General features: G+C 63.3%; 1 protein-coding gene across 1 annotated transcript; it reads left to right on the plus strand.

Annotated features, from left to right (window-relative positions):
- Positions 1-1,436: 1,436 nt before the first annotated feature.
- Positions 1,437-18,830, plus strand: BCAN (brevican). The gene is given in 16 exon segments (XM_055791751.1): positions 1,437-1,667; positions 7,130-7,222; positions 7,358-7,750; positions 8,335-8,509; positions 8,603-8,730; positions 9,739-10,032; positions 11,600-11,857; positions 12,587-12,775; positions 12,947-13,396; positions 15,547-15,654; positions 15,818-15,976; positions 17,496-17,578; positions 17,905-18,049; positions 18,288-18,301; positions 18,303-18,471; positions 18,556-18,830. Coding segments are annotated over 16 exon segments (2,868 nt in total). The 5' UTR covers positions 1,437-1,483; the 3' UTR covers positions 18,582-18,830.
- The last annotated feature ends 4 nt before the right edge of the window (positions 18,831-18,834 follow it).

The raw sequence follows: 18,834 nt of genomic DNA on the forward strand, positions 1-18,834 counted from the left end.
GGCTGCAGGCAGGGAAGGGGTTTCTCTGATGTCTAATAGGGGTTGTGCCCTGCTGCCGCCTTGCTCCTCTCTTGCTCCTTCCAGGAGCTGGATGTCCCGAGGGCTTTGCCCCACCGATGCTGCCGGCCAGGAGGGACGAGGAGCTGCCCTGGGAAGGGGCAGGGAGAGCAGCAGCCCTGGAAGATTTACTCTGAGCCAGCAAGGAAACCCCGGCCAGGCTGCAAACATTTGTTCCCAATTAGGCTGGGGGATGCTCCTTGCTGAGCAGGCACTCTGCGTTTCCCCCAGCCCTCAGCCTTTTGCCGCAAAAGCGCCGGGTGCAGGATGTGACCTCATGGGTTGGGTATGGGGGGGCAGCCGGTGGGTTTCACCCCTGCCCATCATGGTGTCCAGCCCAGCCCCATGGCCACGATGCGGCTGCAGAGCGTTGCGGCGTGCATCGCCCGCTGGACTGCACTGCTAACAAGACCATCTCCGCTGCCCGTAATTATTTCCCAGGGCGACGAATGATTAATTCTGCTCAGGAGCTGCGGCTTTCTGCAAACTCACCCCAGCAATTATCTGGCAGGCTCCGTGCTGGCCCCCCCGGGGCAGAGGATGCTCCGTGCCAGAGAAAGTTTGAGGGAGATCTGGTTAAACACCGACACCCCCACCCCGCGATGCTGGCTCATGGGTGCTGCCCTTCTCCCGAGGCGCTTGGGTCTGCAAATGAGGGTCCCCAGCTGCAGGCTGCACCCCACTGGGTGCCCAGGGCACCCAGGTCCTGACCGATCTCTCCAGGAGCAAGCTGCAAGCCACCAAGCCTAGAGATGCATTAATTATCTTGGTCCCTCTGTGACACGGATGCAAGGTGGGTAAACTGAGGCACGGCACGTGCTCTCTGCAGGACCGAGCTTGGCTGTGGGTGCTGTGCCGCGAGGTTGGGTCTGGCTGCTCCCACCACCCTTTTGGGGTTGGCGAAGCCCCAGGGTCCCTCCAGCCCCCGGACGGTGCCTCTACCCACGTGGGGACCCATGGCCTTGCTGGCAAAGGGGATTTTGCATGACAAAGCCTCCGCTGGCTACTGGGACCCCCGCCCGTGGCCCCCTCCCCATCCAGCTGAAGCTGCCAAATATTAGAAATAAGCATCCAAAGGGCGTTCAAATGCTGGGGGGGTAGGGGTCATGGTGAGGGGACCCCTTTCTCTGGCTGGGTCTAGAGGAGCCAGTGCCAGCTGCTCCTCCACTTCTGCTGCATCGGGTTAAATAACGTGCCTGGGTTGAGCATCCTCCGCTCGGCATCTCGTGCTGGGTTTGCCAGCTGCCAGGAGGGAGGGAAGGGGAGGGACGAAGCGGCTGCCAACACGGTAATAATTTTTTTTTTTTCTTAATTAGGGGAAGGAATAAATATAAAAGGAGGAGGGAAAGGGGAAGGAAGAAAAAAAAAATAGAGACGAGGACACGGACACACACAGAAGACTCCTCTTTTCTTGGTGCCTGCACTTATGCCTGGTGGAGCTCGTCCCCAGCCCTCCTGCCAACCTGCTGCCGACCGCTGCCTGCACTGCCCCGCAGAACCCGCAGCTCAACCCCAGCCGGGGGTCGTGGGGACCCCCCCCTCCACGCTGCTCTTCCCCCCACCGCCCAGGAGAAGGGCCGCCGCGGGGCTGCCGCCACGCAGGGAGCAAGGTGGGATGCGGGGAACGCGTTGGGTTTGGCCGATGGTCAACCACGGGGCGACGCGTGGTCCAGCCGGGCGGCAGATGCTGCCGTACTGCGTTCTTCATCTCGATATCCCATTTCACCTCCGCACCGGTGGAAAGTAAGAGGAGAGCTGAGCCGGCATGGGGATGCCCAGAGCTTTTTCCCATGGGATACAGGCACAGGGGGCACAGGGCATCCTCCTGCCCTGCAGCGGTGGATGCTTAAAGCTGGTGGTCCCCCTGGTCCTGCTACAGGGAGGTTTGTCCTTGTCACCGACCCCGCCGGGAGGACAGCATCACGCTGCAAGTTTTTAGGTGTTTTTTTTTTTTTTTTTTTTTTTTTAGCGGATCAGCTTGTAGCGGTGCTGACTCTGCAGCGCTGGAGGCAGAGTGGGGGCTGAAGTGGGGGGGGTGTTCTTGCTAAGTTGGATGAAAAAAGGACTTTGCTGCTGCCTGGTACTGCAGCTTGGAGCCCAGCCCGTCCCGTTGCCCGGCTGGCAGTTGGGCTCAAAGGTGCTGGGGATAAGGGGGATTTTGGGGGTTGTTTGAGCAGCTGCTCCCACGGAAACCTCATTTGGGGACAGCTGCCAGAGGGGTCGGAGGTCCAGCATGGGGCTGGGGTGTCCCACCACGGGGGAGCCCTCCCCATCCATCCTGCAGAGCCTCCGGCTGGGTCCTTGTCCCAAGGAGGTTGCAGTCAGGTTAGGAGTGGAAAGGGAAACTGAGGCACAGGGCTGGGCAGAGGCTTGCACAGAGGCGCAGGGGTCCGGCTCCCCCCTCTCCTGCCTGCTCCCATTCCATGGGGACGTTTTCAGGGATAAAGCTGCCCTGTCCCAGTTTGGGGTGGCTGCAGGGCTCCGCTGCATCTCCCCATCCTCCCCCGGCTCTTGGCTCCATCCCCCAGCTCTGCCAGTGTCCCGCTGCAGGGGACAGGGGGGGCTGGGGGAAAATAGAAACATTTTACAGGATTTTCATGGCTTTTCCTTGCCCAGCAGCCCCCGTGTGAACCCCAGAGCCCCCGTGGGGTGCCCCGGGCTGGGGTAGTTTGCTGCAGTCCCCCTCCCGAAGCCGGAGCATTTTGTCCCCGGGATGAAGGGGCTGCCCTTGAGCATCCTCTCCGGGGACCGTTTTTGTCCGAAGCCACCTCCTCTCCCATCCCGCTGACTTTTCCCATCTCAGTCCAACCCAGGACCTGTTGCTCTTCCTTTCAGCTGCCGGAGGGGTGGGAAAAAACTCCCTTTGCCCCAGCCTGGAGCCTTTTCCAGCTGCTGGGTGCACGCACGGCAGCGTGAGGGGGATCAGGATGCTTGAGGGCTGCTTTTCAGGGAATGGGTTTAGACTGGGGAAACTGGGAGACTGGGTGATCCTGTGCTGGGAGGGAGGAACTGCGAGTCCACTGGTGAGCGTGCAGAGGGGCTGTGGAGTCCCGGCTTAGTGGGTCCCACATGAGCGGTAGTGCTGCTGGTGGTCTGGGGACCCCCCCCATGCTCCACCCCCTATTTCTCCTGTCCCCACCTCATGCCTCAGTTTCCCCACCAGAGCCCCAGAGCCGGGAAAGGCAGGGATGGGTGTGCAAACCTTCATGTGGGTGTGCAACATGCTTGCCCAACATGTGCTCACATGTCCCTGGGGGTTCCTCCAGGGTCTGCCCCCACCCTCACTTCTTCGTGGGGGGCTGTATCGCCCCAGGCACCCTCCCTGGGCTCCCCCGGCCCCACTGCTGCGGGGAGGGGGTGCACGTCTCCACATCCCAGCCCTGCAACAAGGAACCCCTTTCTCCCTGCTGGGATGGGGGGCTGAGTGGCTCCAGCAGCCGGAGGGACCCCCCCATTCCCCCCACCTGCTTCCGGCCTTTTAAGCTCTGCCAGCGGCTGCTGCCAAGAGGCTGCCGGCTGCTTCCCACTGCATCAACTGCTCCCAGGGGAGCTGGCGTGTCCCCCGGCACCGTCTCGCTCTGGGGACCCCTCTGAGCACAGCTGCACCCCACGGACATCCAGGGGAGGGGCTGGCTCCCGGACCCCAGTTTGCAGCAAGAGAGGAGAACCGATGTGGCAGCAGCCACGTGTGGGATGGTGAGGGCACAGATGGGGATGTCGGTACATCCTGGGGGTGGCGGTGGGGTGTCCGAAGGCCTTTGCCAGTGGGGATGGGGCTGCCTGCTCATGCCTGGAGCTGGGCCAGGCGCTGCCTGTGGCTGCTGACTCATTCTGCAGCTGAGCATCCCTGGAAAGCCACCGCTCCACTGCCTGCCCCCCCTCCGGCTCGCTGCGGGCTGGCAGGGCACCTTGTGAGCCGGGATGAGCAACCATCACGTGGAGGGGATGAGGGGGCTGGGGAGGAGAAAGCCCCTCGCCAGAAATGGAAGGGATCCGACCCTCGGCCATCCCCTTGCAGCATCTCCTGCCTTTCACCCTGGACCAGGTGCTGCAGCCCCAAATCACCTCGGCCCCGTGTTCAAGGAGCTGCCTTGGAAAGCGGGGCTGAGCTCAGGGGAGAACAGAAGATGACTCCTGTCCCAAAATAGACTTCAGCTCCATTTTCCACCTAGTTTCCCATGGAAATGGAGGTTAGATGGCCGCACCGCTCGCCCGTGTGCCTGCGCCTTGGTCCGTCCCCAGCAGCTCCAGAGCTCCGAGGTCTCGGAGATAACGGAGCCCCGTGAGCTGCTGCCATCCCCCCCCGCTGACCTTTTTGTCTGCCTTTCTCTAGTCCTGCTCCCAGCTTTTCCTTCACAGGGTGTGGGCTGAAAACTTTTCCAGGAAAAAAAAAACAAAAAAACAACCAAAATTCCAACTCCAAACATGGTCCAAGAGTCTCCTGCCATCACAGGACTCCAGGATCTCAGGGCATCGCCCACGGGCAGGGTGAAACTGGATTTAACTCTCTCTGCATCCCATTCCCGGTGCCAGGGATAGGCATGGGATGGGGGCAGACACCTGCTCACCCCAGTTTGGCCCATTCCTGCCGAGTTTTAGCACTAGAATTGCCTCCCTGGGGCTTCATGGCTGCTGCTCGCACCACTGCGGTGCCTTGGGAACGGTAAGAAAAGGCACCCGCGGCAAAAGTCTTCCGCGCTTGGCCGCCCGGGGGGATGGCAGCCACCCCCCCGCGCTGGACCCTGGCCATGGGCAACCGAGCGGGAGGGTTTTGTGCCTCGCTCCAGAGCTGTGGGGCTGAATTCAAATGATCTGGCCCATGCGGAGAAAAGTCCTGGCTTGGCTCTGGCACCGCTGGCCGTGACCTGGGAGATGGGGCTTTGGCTGCCCCTGCTGAGCTGCTGGGAAAGGGGTGGTCCATGGTGGGCACATGATGGTCTATGGCCACATGATGGTGGTGGTGCTAGGGGCTGTACATCTGTGGATGCATGGAGCTAGGGGCTGTACGCCCATGGTGCTTGGTGCCAGGGGCTCTGCATGCATGGTGCATGGTGCTAGGGGCCATGCATGCATGGTGCATGGAGCTAGGGGCTGTACGCCCATGGTGCTTGGTGCTAGGGGCTGTGCATGCATGGTGCATGGTGCTAGGGGCCATGCATGTATGGTGCATGGAGCTAGGGGCTGTACGCCCATGGTGCTTGGTGCCAGGGGCTCTGCATGCATGGTGCATGGTGCTAGGGGCCATGCATGCATGGTGCTAGGAGCCGTATGCCCATCGTGCTTGGTGCTAGGGGCTGTGCATGCATGGTGCTTGGTGTCAGGGGCTGTACATTCATGGTGCATGGAGCTCGGGGCTGTATGCCCATGGTGCTGGGTGCCAGGGGCTGTGTGTGCATAATGCATGGTGCCAGGGGCCGTGCATGCATGGTGCATGGTGCCATGGGCTGTGCATGCATGGTGCATGGTGCCAGGGGCCGTGCATGCATGGTGCATGGTGCTAGGGGCTGTACACCCATGGTGCATGGTGCTAGGGGCTGTGCATGCATGGTGCTAGGGGACATAGGTCCCTGGTGCGTGGGGGCAGGGGTTGCATGCCTGTGGTGCTTGGGGCTGTACATTCATGGGGCCAGGGGCCGTGGGTGCAAGGGCTGGGGGCTGTATTCACAGCCTTGCCCTGGTGCATTGGTCCCATGGGCAAGCTCAGGGAGGACCGTTCGCAGAGGGAGGCAGGCGATGGGGACAGCCTCCCATCAGGCTGGCTGGCCCTGGCAGCCAGCAACCTGGCCCAGGGAGTGCTGTGAAGGTGCCAAATCCGCTTCTGTGGCTGCCGAAATCAATGCAGCACAAAGAGCTCATAAATTCAAAAGCTGCTCCGAGTCGCCGACTTGCTGCGCTCCCGGCCCGGGGAACCTTATGGTGCATCCCCGGTACAGGGGGGCTGGGGAAACCCCCCAGCCCCCTGAGGAACCTCTGCAGAGGGGGTACCATGGGGGCTGTGCTCCCCTGCACCATGCAGGGGCATCTCCCCTCATCCCCAGCATCAGCCTCCTGTCCAGATGTCTGCAGGAGGCCGTGGGCAGCTGGACCCCCTCCAGGACATGCCCAGTGTCCCCAGCAGCCCCTTGTGCCGCTCCCCACGGAGGGCTGGGGACAGCAGTACTAGCCACTGGGCTCTCCTTTCAGCGCCGGTCCCCAGCCCGCTGGCGAGAGCCCTTTGTGCCAGGCAGCCTTGGGAGAGGCCGGGGACATAATGGCTGCTTTGCTTGGTCCCAGTTTTCCCAGCCTGCGCGCGGGGAACCTCTGGCGTGAGCTGAATGGCAAAGAGAACCCCTCCTGCTCCTTCCCTCCCCCCTCTGCCCCACGCTTTGTGTGCCCTCAGCCATCCCCCCGGCAGCTCGCTGACCTCAACCCCCTCTACACACCCCGTCCCTGTCCCCCCGCACGTGCACGAGCTCACGCACACGCATGTGCACGCCTGCACGTGTGCAGGCTGCAACACGCATGCAGGAGCACGAGCGCGCACACGCACGCCCTGCTTGCACGCTCGCCTCCCCAGCCTGTTCGCTGCTTCTTCCCTGCTGAACACCAGCTATTAAAAAAACCCAACACAATCTTGCGGAGGTTTTTGACGGTGATCGCGCAGCCCCCGGTCTGGCATCGCCTCCCTGCTGGCCAGGGCCAGGCTCTGGGCTCAGACTTTCTGCGCTGTCAGGGCCAGGCTGGGATCTGCTGTCTCCAGAGGACCCACCTCCCTGGGAAGACTGGTGGGGCTGGATGGGACCCAGTGGCGCCCAGCCAATGGTCCTGGTTGGTCATGATGTCTCCTTCCGCCTGTTAAGCAGGGCACATTTTCTTCTCTTCCCTCTCCTTTCCACCATCCAAAGTCCAGGTTACTCTGTGGCCGTGCTGGTGCCAGGCTCTCCCTCTGTGCCCCGCCACCCCATCCCCACACGCGTGGGCTGGGCTCTCTCCTGGACCCCTCCTCCTCATGCAGCAAAGGGACAAAATTCAGGTTTTTGATGAGTCTTTGGATCTGAAGCACAGCTGGTGGCTTTTCTTCCTCCCTTTGCAGGGCAGAGGATGGCCGCAGCCCTTCCGCTGCTGCTGCTCTGGGTGTTTATCCCCACGGTGGTCTCGGAGGTGTTTGGCCCTGGAGATGGCACAGGTAATGCGGCATCATCACGGCATCATGCACTGCTCCCTGCCCTGTGGGTGCGCTGCGGCAGGGGTCCCGGGGCGGGGGGCGGGGATGAACACCCCATGCTGGTCCTGCTCATGGTTCCTCTCTTCTCTCACCCAGAGGACCTCAAGGCGCTGCAGGTCTCCATCCCACGCCACCCAGTTTTGGACGCCGTGCTGGCAGGCGACATCACCATCCCCTGCCTCATCACCTACCTCGGCCCCCAGCCCACCCCTGGCACTGCCGGCCGCCGCGCAGTCCTGGGAACCCCCCGGGTCAAGTGGACCTTCATCTCTGAGGGCAGGGAGGTGGAGATCTTGGTAGCTCGGGGGGACAGGGTGAAGGTGAGCGAGGACTATCGCCTCCGTGCCTCCCTGCCCATCTTCCACCAGCGCTACACCAACGCCTCCCTGCTGCTCACCGAGCTGCGGCCCAATGACTCGGGGATCTACCGCTGCGACGTGCAGCATGGCATCGAGGACGGCCACGACATCCTTGACGTCAAAGTCAAAGGTACCTCAAGGTGGGGAGCGGTGGGAATCGGGGCGGGGGGCACCCAGGTGTCCTCTGCTGGCTCAGCAACTCCCTCCTACACCTGGATGCAGATGCACCCATGCAGTGGGAGGTTGCTGTAAAGGTGTACCTGGGTGCAGTGGGGGCTGTGCTGCTGCAATGGTTCACCCAGGTGCAGATACACGCGTCTGGGTGGGGGGCTGCTGCAAAGGTGCATCTGCGCCCATGCAGGGGGGACAACACACACGGCCCCTGCTGCAGTGGTGCACCTGAGTGCAGATGCACCCATGCAGTGGGGGGCTGCTGCAAAGGTGCACCTGGGTGCAGATGCACCTGTGTGGGTGGGGCGCTGCTGCAATGGTGCACCTGAGTGCAGATGCACCCATGCAGTGGGGGCTGCTGCAGTGGTGCACCCGGGTGCAGATGCACCCATGCAGTGGGAGGTTGCTGCAATGGTGCACGCAGATGCGGATGCACGTGTGTGGTTGGGGGGCTGCTGCAATGGTGCACCCGGGTGCAGGTGCACCCTTGTGGGTGGGGGCTGCCGTGAAGCCCCTCGCCCACACCCATGTCCCTCCCCACAGGGGTGGTGTTTCACTACCGGGAGGGCTCCATGCGCTACGCTTACACCTTCGCCGAGGCGCAGGAAGCTTGTGCCAGGATCGGCGCCCACATTGCCACCCCCGAGCAGCTGTACGCTGCCTACCTCGGCGGCTACGAGCAGTGTGATGCTGGCTGGATCGCTGACCAGACCGTCAGGTGGGCACCACCACTGTGTGGGCATCGTGCCTGTTGCCTCCCTCTCCATCCTCCCGCGAGTCACCAGCCCTCCCCTCTGCTTTCCTGCCCCAGGTACCCCATCCACACACCCCGTGAGGCCTGTTACGGAGATATGAATGGCTTCCCCGGGGTGAGGAATTACGGGGTGGTGGACCCAGAGGACATGTACGATGTGTACTGCTACGCCGAGGACCTCCCAGGTACCTGCGGTGCCGCCAGCCCTGTGTGCCCTCCCCCGCTTCGGTGGCTGCTCTAACTCGCCCCCATAACCCGCTGTAAAACCCAAGTGCAAAAGCTGCTCTGAGCTGCAGGCGTTGGCTCCAGAACCTCTGAGCTCTGCAAAACTTTGGGCACTTTGATGCATGCAAGCGCAGGGGCTTGCCGCGCTGCTTCCCAAAGCATCTCTCGTTTGGTTTTGCGGGATGCGGGATTGTCCTGCCCACCAGCCAGTGCCCATCTGTGGCCTCAGGGCTGGAGGGTGCTCAGCCAGGCTGGCAGTGTGCCGTGGGTACTGCGCTGCGTGGTGTTTTGGGGTTCGGGCAAGCCGACACTGCGTTTTGCATGCACTGGGGTGCTGCATGTCCTGCATCCTGCCTGGCTGGCTGTGTGTGGGGTGGCTGGTCCCTCCTTCGGGCCCCGATGGGGGTCCCCCTCCAACGGCTGCTGTGGGATTGGTTGGGGTGATGCCAGGCAGGGATGCGGTGCAGTCGGTGCGTGGGGCGAGAGGCGCTGGGATGGGGACACCAGTGCAGTGATGGGGTCTGGCACGCAGCGTGCCTTGGGATAGCGGTCTCCATCCCTTCTCAGCATGAAACGCCACCACAGGGTCTGCTGGGCTTGTAGGTCCCTTTAGAAATATCCAGTATGTGGATTGCGCTGTTCAGGGCACCGAGTTGCTCCTCTACAGTCCTTTTCATGGATGCTTCAAAGTCTCAGCTCTGTCAGCGAGGGCAGGTACCCAGTGTGGCACGGGGGCTGCAGCCGTGCCCACGCTGCTGTTGTTGTGTGCATGTGCCAGGAGACCGGAGGCAGGCAGGGATGCAGGTAGGGCCCTCCAGCCCCCAGTTCTCCTTGTGAGGACCACGCTGGAGGTCTCCAACTCCAAGCCAGCTCCTGGGGTCGTGCAGAGAGTGGAGGAGGCGAGGGGGCTCCCTGAGCCCATGCCCCCCTCCCCAGCTCTGACGCCTGTCTCCTTCCTCTCTTCGCAGGGGAGATCTTTTTGGAGACAGCCCCAGACAAATTCACGCTGGAGGAGGCGGCGGCGCGCTGCCGGGCACTGGGCACGGAGCTGGCGAGCACGGGGCAGCTCTACGCCGCTTGGAGCGCGGGGCTGGACGCCTGCAGCCCCGGCTGGCTGGCCGATGGCAGCGTCCGCTACCCCATCGTCACCCCCCGGGAACGCTGCGGTGGGGCTTTGCCGGGCGTCAAAACCATCTTCCTCTTCCGCAACCAGACGGGATTCCCCGATGCCCAGAGCAGATACGATGCATACTGTTTCCGAGGTAAAGAGGGGCACCCCCAGCCCCATGGGTGCTCCCAGGCAGGGACCAGCGTGAGGTTTCGGGAAGCCTCCGGGCAGGGGTCTGGGTGCCCGGTGGGTGCAGGGTGCCAGCTCCAGCCCACCCATGCGCTGCACGTGGGGTGCAGCAGAGCTGGGAGGTCCTGCAGGCTTGGGATCGCATCGGGATCCCCGCGTGCTCTCCATGCCATGCACCGTGATATTGCGATAGAGCAGGGGTGATTTGTTTCAGTCGTGCACATCAGCCTGCTATAACAGGTTAGGGATGCTTTGCATGGTCTCCATGTTGCGTGCCACTATATCGTGACAGGGGAGTGATAACCTGCATGGTCCTGATATTGCATGCCGATAGATTGTGATAGAGGAGAGATGCTCTGCATGGTCTCAATAGTGCATGCTGATATATCGCGACAGAATAGGGATGCCCTGCATGTCCTCAGTACTGCACACTGCTCTGTCGCGACAGAACAGGGATGTCTTGCGTGGCACTGTTGGTCTATGTGAGCTGCGTGGGCATGGCTCCGGGATGGTTCATGCTGGCCAGGGAGGCATTGCTGGGTCCCTGCGAGCTGCTGGAGGCAGCCTGCGAGGCTGCTGGTGGGCAATATGTCCCAGCGGTGACAAGGACCCGAGACCCGCGGGCAGCGGCGCTGAGCTGCCGGGGTGCCCTGCGCGCTGGTGGCCGTGAGCGATAAGCCAGGAGGTGATGAGCAAGGATGGAGAGAGGCAGGGATAACGGGCAGGGAGGGAGGAAGAGCAGCTCCTCTGTTCCTCCTTCCTGGTCCCACATCTCTGTGCATCCCCTGGTCCCATATCTCTGTGCATCCCCTCGGGGGCTGGTGGGGTGGGGAGGCTCTCCCCTGGATCGACTGGATGCCACGCATCTCTGTGCCTCAGTTTCCCCACCTCTTGGCAGGGAAACCCATGGGTTAGGCAGGATGGACCCGTCCCATGAAGCCGCCACCCCTGTAACCTACTAACTCCCCACGCACGTCTGTACTCCCTGAGACGGGGATGGGGGTGTGGAGAAGGACCCCCCAGGGTGGGGGTGCCAGCGTGCATTGAGGTTTAGGGTTTGCTGGAGGGGGAGGAGGAGAAGAGGGGAGAGCTGCTGTCGGGAAGGGCAGGGATGAGCAGAAAATGCTGCGAGTGTAAAATTCGGCGCTGCCTGGCCACCTGCCGAAGCCACCAGCCTTGGTCCGGCAGCTGTGGGGGGAGCTGGACTGGAGCAGCTGTGGGGGGAGCTGGACTGGAGCATGGCGCTGGGGCCAGCGCAAGTGGTGTAAATCAGCATCGCCTCGGGGAAACAGGGCTCAGGGTCTGACCCTGCTGCCTGCTGCCAAGCCCCACAGCCCGCAGTGCCTGGGGAGGGCCCGATCCTGCCCTGTGCTGACCCTGCTAGAGGGGAAAGAAGAGGTCGAGGAGAGCTGGGTCCCCGCCCGGGTGCCAGGCTGTCCCCAGGGCTCCAGCCCCACGCCGGGGCAAGGGCATCTCTGCCTGCCACGGGGCCAGGCCAGGGCGGTAATATCCCACTTTCTTTCTGCCCACAGAAGGGACAAACTCTTTCCCTGAGGCTGCAGGAAAATACGGAGCCCGAGAGCCCGAGGGCCTCCAGGAGATTGTTACAGTGGCAGAAAAGCTGGAGGAGCTGCAGCTGCCCAAAGCGCAAGTGGAGATTGAGTCGCGAGGGGCTATATACGCCGTCCCTTTCTTTAAGGACCCTGAGCTGGAAAAGCCGAGCCCGTCCCCCGAAGACGCACCAGGGCCAGGGGCCCAGCACCCCCCGCTAGATACCTCCGTGTCCTCAGGTCACCCACTGCGTCCCCCTTCCCCACGGCCCCGGCCGTCCCCCAGCCAGGCGTCCCGCTTAGCTGTGCTGCAAAACTGGGGAGCCCAGCCCCTGTGGTGGCAGGGACAGCTGGGGACAAGCCAAGCAGCCAGTGCCAGGGTTCGGGGTGCAGAGAAGAGCAGCAGGGATGGAGGTGCCAGGATGGCAAGGAGAGGTCAGAGGCACCCATGGGTGCTCGGGTCACCCCAGCCATCCCCGTCCCGGAGCACCCATGGCCAGGGCACCGGTGTCTTGGTGTAGGGTTGTGCACAAGTCCCTGGTGTGGGGACATCTGCCTGTCCCTCCCTCGGCCGGGGTCCAGCATGCAGGGTCAGCGCCGGACCGTGGTTTAGCCGTGTAAAGAGCCGGAGCAGGGAGATGGTGGCCGCAGGGAGAGGAGGCCAGATGCGGCAGCGAGGGGCTGAGTGTGGGCCCTGCCACAGGGAAGCCTGTGCCAGGGCTGGGCTTGGCAGTGGCCGAGCCAGAGCTCAGTCTGCCGTGCCGATTCAGCGGGGACAATGTCACGCAGGCTCAGGGTCATTTTTGTCTCCCTGGGCATCTTTGCGCTGGCGTCGCCACCCTGCCCCCAGCTCTGCCCACCGTGGGCAGGATCTGCAGCGCTGGCGGGCGATGCCGGTGCCGGTGCCCCGCGGTCTGGCTGGCTCCCCGGTGCCGGTGTCTCACCGCCTTTCTGCCTTGCCCTTTGCAGAGGAGGAACAGGGAGCAGCGCTGGGCAGGGACCCTGGCAGCACATCGGCGGAGACCCCCGGCAGAGGGCAAGACCCCAGCCAGCCCACGGAGCCGGATGGAGCTGCTGGCACACAGACACCCTCCATGTCCCCCCAGGCGGGTGCAGAGGGACCCACCGGTGCCCCGTCCCCATCGGGGGCCACAGCAGGTGATGCAGAACCTTCCGAAGGGTCTTCCCAGCCGCCCAAGCCCACTGACCCCACGCGTCACCCCGACCGGCCCCAGGATGCTGTGGGGCGCCCAGCCCACACTGCCAGCCCCGGGGCACCTGGGCACCGGGTGACGTTGCCGATCAGTGCCACTTCTGCCACCTCGACAGATAGCCAAGAGCCTGGTGGGATCCCCCGCAACGGCCACGAGTCCGGTGGGGTGAGCACCCCCACCGCTGAGGATGCTGAGCTCTCGGGAGATGTGGTCGAAAGCCTTGGGGTGTCCCCACTGCCCCCTGCCCCCTCGCAGCCGCAGGAGGAGGGAGAGGAGCAGTCGGGGGCCCTGTGGCTCCCCTCGCCTGCGGCCCCGGGGGACGGGAGCACTGTCCCCGTGGCAGAGGCAACAGCGGTCACACCGTGGCACGAGGAGGTGCCTGGCAGCAGCAGCGTGCCGGCCACGGGAGGCGAGGATGCTGTGCCACGACCCCCCGGTACTGACAGCGTGATGCCCACTGCATCGTCAGAAGAGGAGGAGGAGGAGGAGGAAGCGGAGGAAGGGCAACCCGCTCCCTCCGTTGCAACCGTGGAGGGTTTCCTTGCAGCCGTTCCCGGAGAACCAGGTGGGACCCGCAGGGATGGCCTCACCTCTCCCCGTACCAGTGGTTCCGGGGTGACCCTGGCTGGGACCCCATCGGGGGACCCAGCCCCCAGCACGGCCGCTCCCCTGCCTGCCCTCCCCACCGAGCGGGCCAGTGTCGGGGCGGGCAGCCGCTCGGCCGGGGGTCCCCGCCGTGCCACCCTTGCCCTCGGGGCAGCCCTCCTGGCTGCTCTGTGGCACTAGAGAAAGCCAAGACCTTTCCTTCACGCTGCGCTTCCCTCTGTCCGTCCGTCCGTCCGTCTGTCTCTCCTCTCTCTCTCCATCCTCCTCAGCTGGGTAAGGGAAGGTTACAGGTCCGGAGAAGCACATATTTGTCAAACAAATTGGTCCGAGCTCCGCATGCACTTAAATCTCTTCTACTTCTGTGAAGTGTTTTAATGACTGTTTCCATGAAAAAACAAAAAACAAAAAAACAAAAAAAAAAAAACACCAACAAAAAAGAAAATCTAAAGAAGGCCCCAAACCCTACTCTGACTAACAGTGATACTAATAAAGGGAATTAAAAGCTTTCTAGAACAAGCATCTCGGCTAGCTCTTCCCTTCGTCCTTGCGCCTGCTGCCTCGCTGCCCGCCCACGTGCCTCCCCCACTGACGAACTAATCCCCCAGCCCCCCCAAACCTGCGTCGTGTCCCCCGGGAGCGGGGTGGCTGGGACCCTGTGTCAAGGGGGTGGGTGGGATGCGGCTGCTTTGCATCCTCCGTGTGGCCCCTCCGGGGATGGCTCCCCCCGTGCTGCCCCAGGTGGAGGGACAAGGGCTGAGTGGTGTGAGCCAGGGAGGGGGGGGAGGCTTCCTACCCCCCGGAGCTGTGGGGGGCACCCATGGGTCATGGGGTTCAGAACCCCGCCAAGAGCAGCCGCCTCATGCAGTCCTTGATGGCCAAGTGCCCCGAAATTGCTGTGGCCCCCCAGGGAGTGCAGCACCCCCCCCCCCGGCCCAGCCCTGCTCCCCCCACATGGGGACTGAGACAGGCGGGCTGTGGGTGCACAAACCGCCACAAGCGGGTGTCACCCACCCCCCAGCGCCCACGCTGGGATGCTCCCGGCTCCGGTGCCTCTTACAGCAGCCAAGCCCTTGCCCCATCTGCCCTCCCAGCTCCCTGCACCGAGGGGACTGCACGGGGTCTCTGCTCCCCTTGGCCTGGCAGTGCCGTGGCGCCGAGGATGCTCCGTGGCGGGTGGCCGGATCACGGGGCGGCTGCCTTTGCCCTGGCCAGGAGCGATGCTCAGAACGTGCCGTTTGTGTGGTGGGAGAGCCCTAAATAGCTCATCCCGCTCCATGCCTCGGTCTGCTGGGGGTGAGCTGGATGTCCCGAGTGCCCCGCCAGGGAGGTGGTGGTGCACGGGGATGGGTGAGGATGGCAGCGTTGTCCTTGGCACAGCCCCACCAAGCCAAGGACCATGAAATGGGGCATCGTTAGGCTGGAGGGTGTCAAGGACTTTCCATCTCCACTCTGCCAGCGCTGGCGGCAGCCCTTAATCACGCTCTTGAGCCAGGGCTGGGAGCACACGATGTGCTCCGGGCACCTTAATGACCGTTACGGGCTGATGGAGATGTGCGGGTTGGGGACGGCGCCGGCTGAGTTATCAGCCCTGGCCAGGCTGAAGGTGACAAGAGAGGGACAGGCGCAAGGCTCACCTTGCTGCCAGGCTGAGGACGTGCGGCCGGGATGTGCTGAAGGGTTTGTCCTTTGCACGTTCCCCTCCTAAAACACATTTGCTTCATCGTGCCAGGGGACAGCAGGAGCCGTCTCTGGGTGGCAGGAGCAGGCCAGGGGCTGGCACGGCAGCGAGCCCACTGATGCGGAGGGCAAGAGCATCCAGTTCATGTCCCCGTGCCCTGGGGGGAGGCCAAAGCCCCAGGTCTCTCCAGCTCTGGGCCAAGGCGGTGGAGCTGTGCGCATCCCATAGACCAAGGGCAGACGGGACGGCTCTGGCCACATCACCGTGTGCCCCACCGAGTCCTTCTCCTGCCCCAGACTTGGTGCCTTCAGTGGTCAGATCAGCGACCTGATCGCTATGGGGCTCCTCAGCACAGAGAGGAGGTTTTAACGATGCTGGGCACTAACGATGTCCCCAGCTCCGTGGTGAGGAAGGCTGCGTGTGCCTTGCAGGTGGCTGCATCCCCAACCCCTGCCTGAACGGAGGGACCTGCACGGAGGACGGCGCCCGCCTCGCCTGCCTGTGCCTGCCCGGCTACGGAGGCAGCAGCTGCGAAAGACGTGAGTCCCCAAGTCCCACCGCGGCCCCTGCCGAGCCCCTGCTGCAGCCTCGGCCCAGGAGACATAAATGTGGGGAAATGAGGTTTTGGGGTTGGGCTGGTGAGCTGGGCTCCCTCCCCTTGACCCTCTCCTCTCTCCCTCCTCACTCCCCGCTGTGGCTCAGCGCTGGAGAAGTGCAGCCCCGGCTGGGACAGCTTCCAGGGAGCCTGCTACAAGCACTTCTCCACCCGGAGGAGCTGGGAGGATGCGGAGGGCCAGTGCAGGCATTATGGGGGACACCTGGCCACCATCCTGACACCCGAAGAGCAGGACTTCATCAACGGTAAGTGACATTGCTGCATCCCCCCTCCCCAACCCCCAGCCCTCTGCCCAGGGGACCCTCAGCATCCCTCGGAGCTGGGCTTTGAGTTTTAAACTCTGAGCCCTGCCCCGCTGTGCTGAGGTGGAGGCAGGCACAGTCGAGGGAAGGCAAAGAAAGCAAAGAATCAAGGAAATAGATACGATGGGCTGACCAAAGTGTGGTTAGATGCCCACTGGCCACTTGGCTAGTGAGAGGTAGGGGAAACGTGACAGAGAGCAGGATCGCTGGGCTGAGGGAGGATGGATGGATGGACATGTAGATGGACACATGGCAGGTAGATACTGAGGGAGGATGGATGGATGGACATGTGGATGGACACATGGCAGGTAGATACATGGATAGACATGGGAGCAGGTAGATAGATACACAGACATGGGAGAAGGTGGGTAGATACATGGATAGACACAAAAGAAGATGGATAGATGCATGGATAGACACGGGAGCAGGTGGATAGCTACACAGATAGATGTAGGAGCAGGCAGATGGATACATGGATAGACATGGGAGCAGACAGATAGATCCATGATGGGTGGACAGACCTGGCAGAGGGTTGGACACGTGCAAATAAATTTGAAGTCAAAGCCACAACCTGCCTGAAAGCAGATGTGGGCGGAGGGGCGGGGGGGGGGGGGGGAATGCAGAGTGAGGCAGAGCAGGGGACAACGGCGGTGGGGACCGGGCAGAGAGCGAAGAGGCTTGGAGGGATGTGAGGGTGACAGACAGGCAGGGACAGGCAGGAACAGGCAGGGACAGGCAGACACCTGCAGGGCCAGGCAGGAACTGGCAGGACCAGGCAGGAACAGTCAGGGACCTGCAGGGTCAGGCAGGAACTGGCAGGGCCAGGCAGGGCCAAGTAGGAACAGTCAGGGACCTGCAGGAACAGGCAGGGGAAGGCAGGAACAGGTAGGAACAGGTAGGGACCTGCAGGGCCAGGCAGGGGCAGGCAGGGGCAGGCAGGAACAGGTAGGAACAGGTAGGGACCTGCAGGGGCAGGCAGGGCCAAGTAGGAACAGTCAGGGACCTGCAGGGACAGGCAGGGGCAGGCAGGGCCAAGTAGGAACAGCCAGGGACCTGCAGGGACAGGCAGGGGCAGGCAGGGGCCGGTAGGAACAGGCAGGGACCTGCAGGGACAGGCAGGGACAGGCAGGGGCAGGCAGGGACAGGCAGGGACCTGCAGGGACAGGCAGGGGCAGGCAGGGACAGGCAGGGACAGGCAGGGCTGTGGGGACACAGGGCTCTGCCGCCCTCTCCCGGCCAGCCCCGTTCCGCCGCTCCCCGGGGGTGCAGGGTGGGGGGGTCCCGCTGTGACCCCTGGTCCCCAGAACCTCCCTGCACCCCCAGATGGGGACACCCCCACCTCCCCGCACTCACCCCCAACCTCCCCGAATTCAGCCTCCATTTGCCTTGAGCCCCCTCCTGACAGGCAGTGTTGGGGGGCCTGGCTGTGCCCCCCACCCCCAACACTCCCCTGCCCCCCCAGACCAGTACAGGGAGTACCAGTGGATCGGCTTGAACGACCGGACCATCGAGGGGGATTTCCAGTGGTCCGATGGGAGCCCTTTGGTAAGTCGGGCTGCCAGCCCTCGTGTGCCCCCCCCAAGGAGAAGACATCCCCCCTCTGTCAGACACCTCGTCATCCTTCTCCATCACCTGGGAACATGCCGGCGGGATGGGTCTGAGCATCCTTAGGGGTGCCAGCGCTGAGCCAGACCCCAGGGTTTGGGGTCCCAAGGCCATGCCAAGGGGCATGGAGGTGGGACCCCATTCCTGATGGGGGGGTCACGGCCAGGAGGCTGCGGATGGGTGCATGCTGGTGTGCCCCCCCACCCTGCCTGGCTTAAAGGGTGTGCTGGGGTGCCCTGTGCACCCCATCCCACCTGTCCCCCCAGCTCTACGAGAACTGGCACCACGGGCAGCCCGACAGCTACTTTCTCTCCGGGGAGAACTGCGTGGTCATCGTGTGGCACGACGGGGGCCAGTGGAGCGACGTGCCCTGCAACTACCACCTCTCCTACACCTGCAAAATGGGGCTGGGTAAGCCGTGTCCCCCCCCCCGCCTCAGCCCTGCCCCCCTGCCCCAGGCAGGGGGGCTACACCCCTCCATGATCTCAAAGTGGGGGTACCCCACCATCCCCGCAGTGGGGAAACGGGTCCTGTGGGGGGGACCTTCAGCTTGTTCAGGGTTTATCAGGGGGGTAGTTTGCTTCAGTTTGGGGGTGCCCCCCCCGGCTGGCTGCAACACCCCCTTGCCCTCTTCCCTCCCCCCCCCCAGTGCAGTGCGGGCCACCCCCCCTCTGTCACCAACGCTCGCGCCTTCGGCAAACCAAAGCAGCGCTACGAGATCGGCTCCATCACGCGGTACCAGTGCCGCCGCGGCTTCGTCCAGCGCCGCTCACCCATCATCCGGTGCCAGGAGGATGGGACGTGGGAACTGCCCCAGCTAACCTGCCGCCCTGGTGAGCGCGGGGCTCCCCCCAGCTCCCCCTCACCTGCCTTTAGGGCTTTCCCTTCACCTGGGGCTTCTCGTGTCCCCCCTCCAGGCCTGGTTGAGCACCCCCATGACTGAGCGAGTCCCCTGGGCAGAAGCCACCACGTCCCCGGGTCCTGGAGCCGGTGCGGATGGGGACAGCACTGGGACTCCAGCGTGGACCCCAGCGTGGCGTGAAACCTCACTGTATGGTGTCTGCCTCCTTGTTTGTTTTATATCTGTACAAAGAAATCCTAATAACTAAAGATCCCCTGGAAAGGAACCGACAACCACCCGAAATGTAGCACAAGGGCTGTTTTGTTCCTGGAGTCACAACAGAATCGAAATCAAG

This window comes from Falco peregrinus, chromosome 19, assembly GCF_023634155.1.
Source record: "Falco peregrinus isolate bFalPer1 chromosome 19, bFalPer1.pri, whole genome shotgun sequence".
NCBI lineage: Eukaryota > Metazoa > Chordata > Aves > Falconiformes > Falconidae > Falco > Falco peregrinus.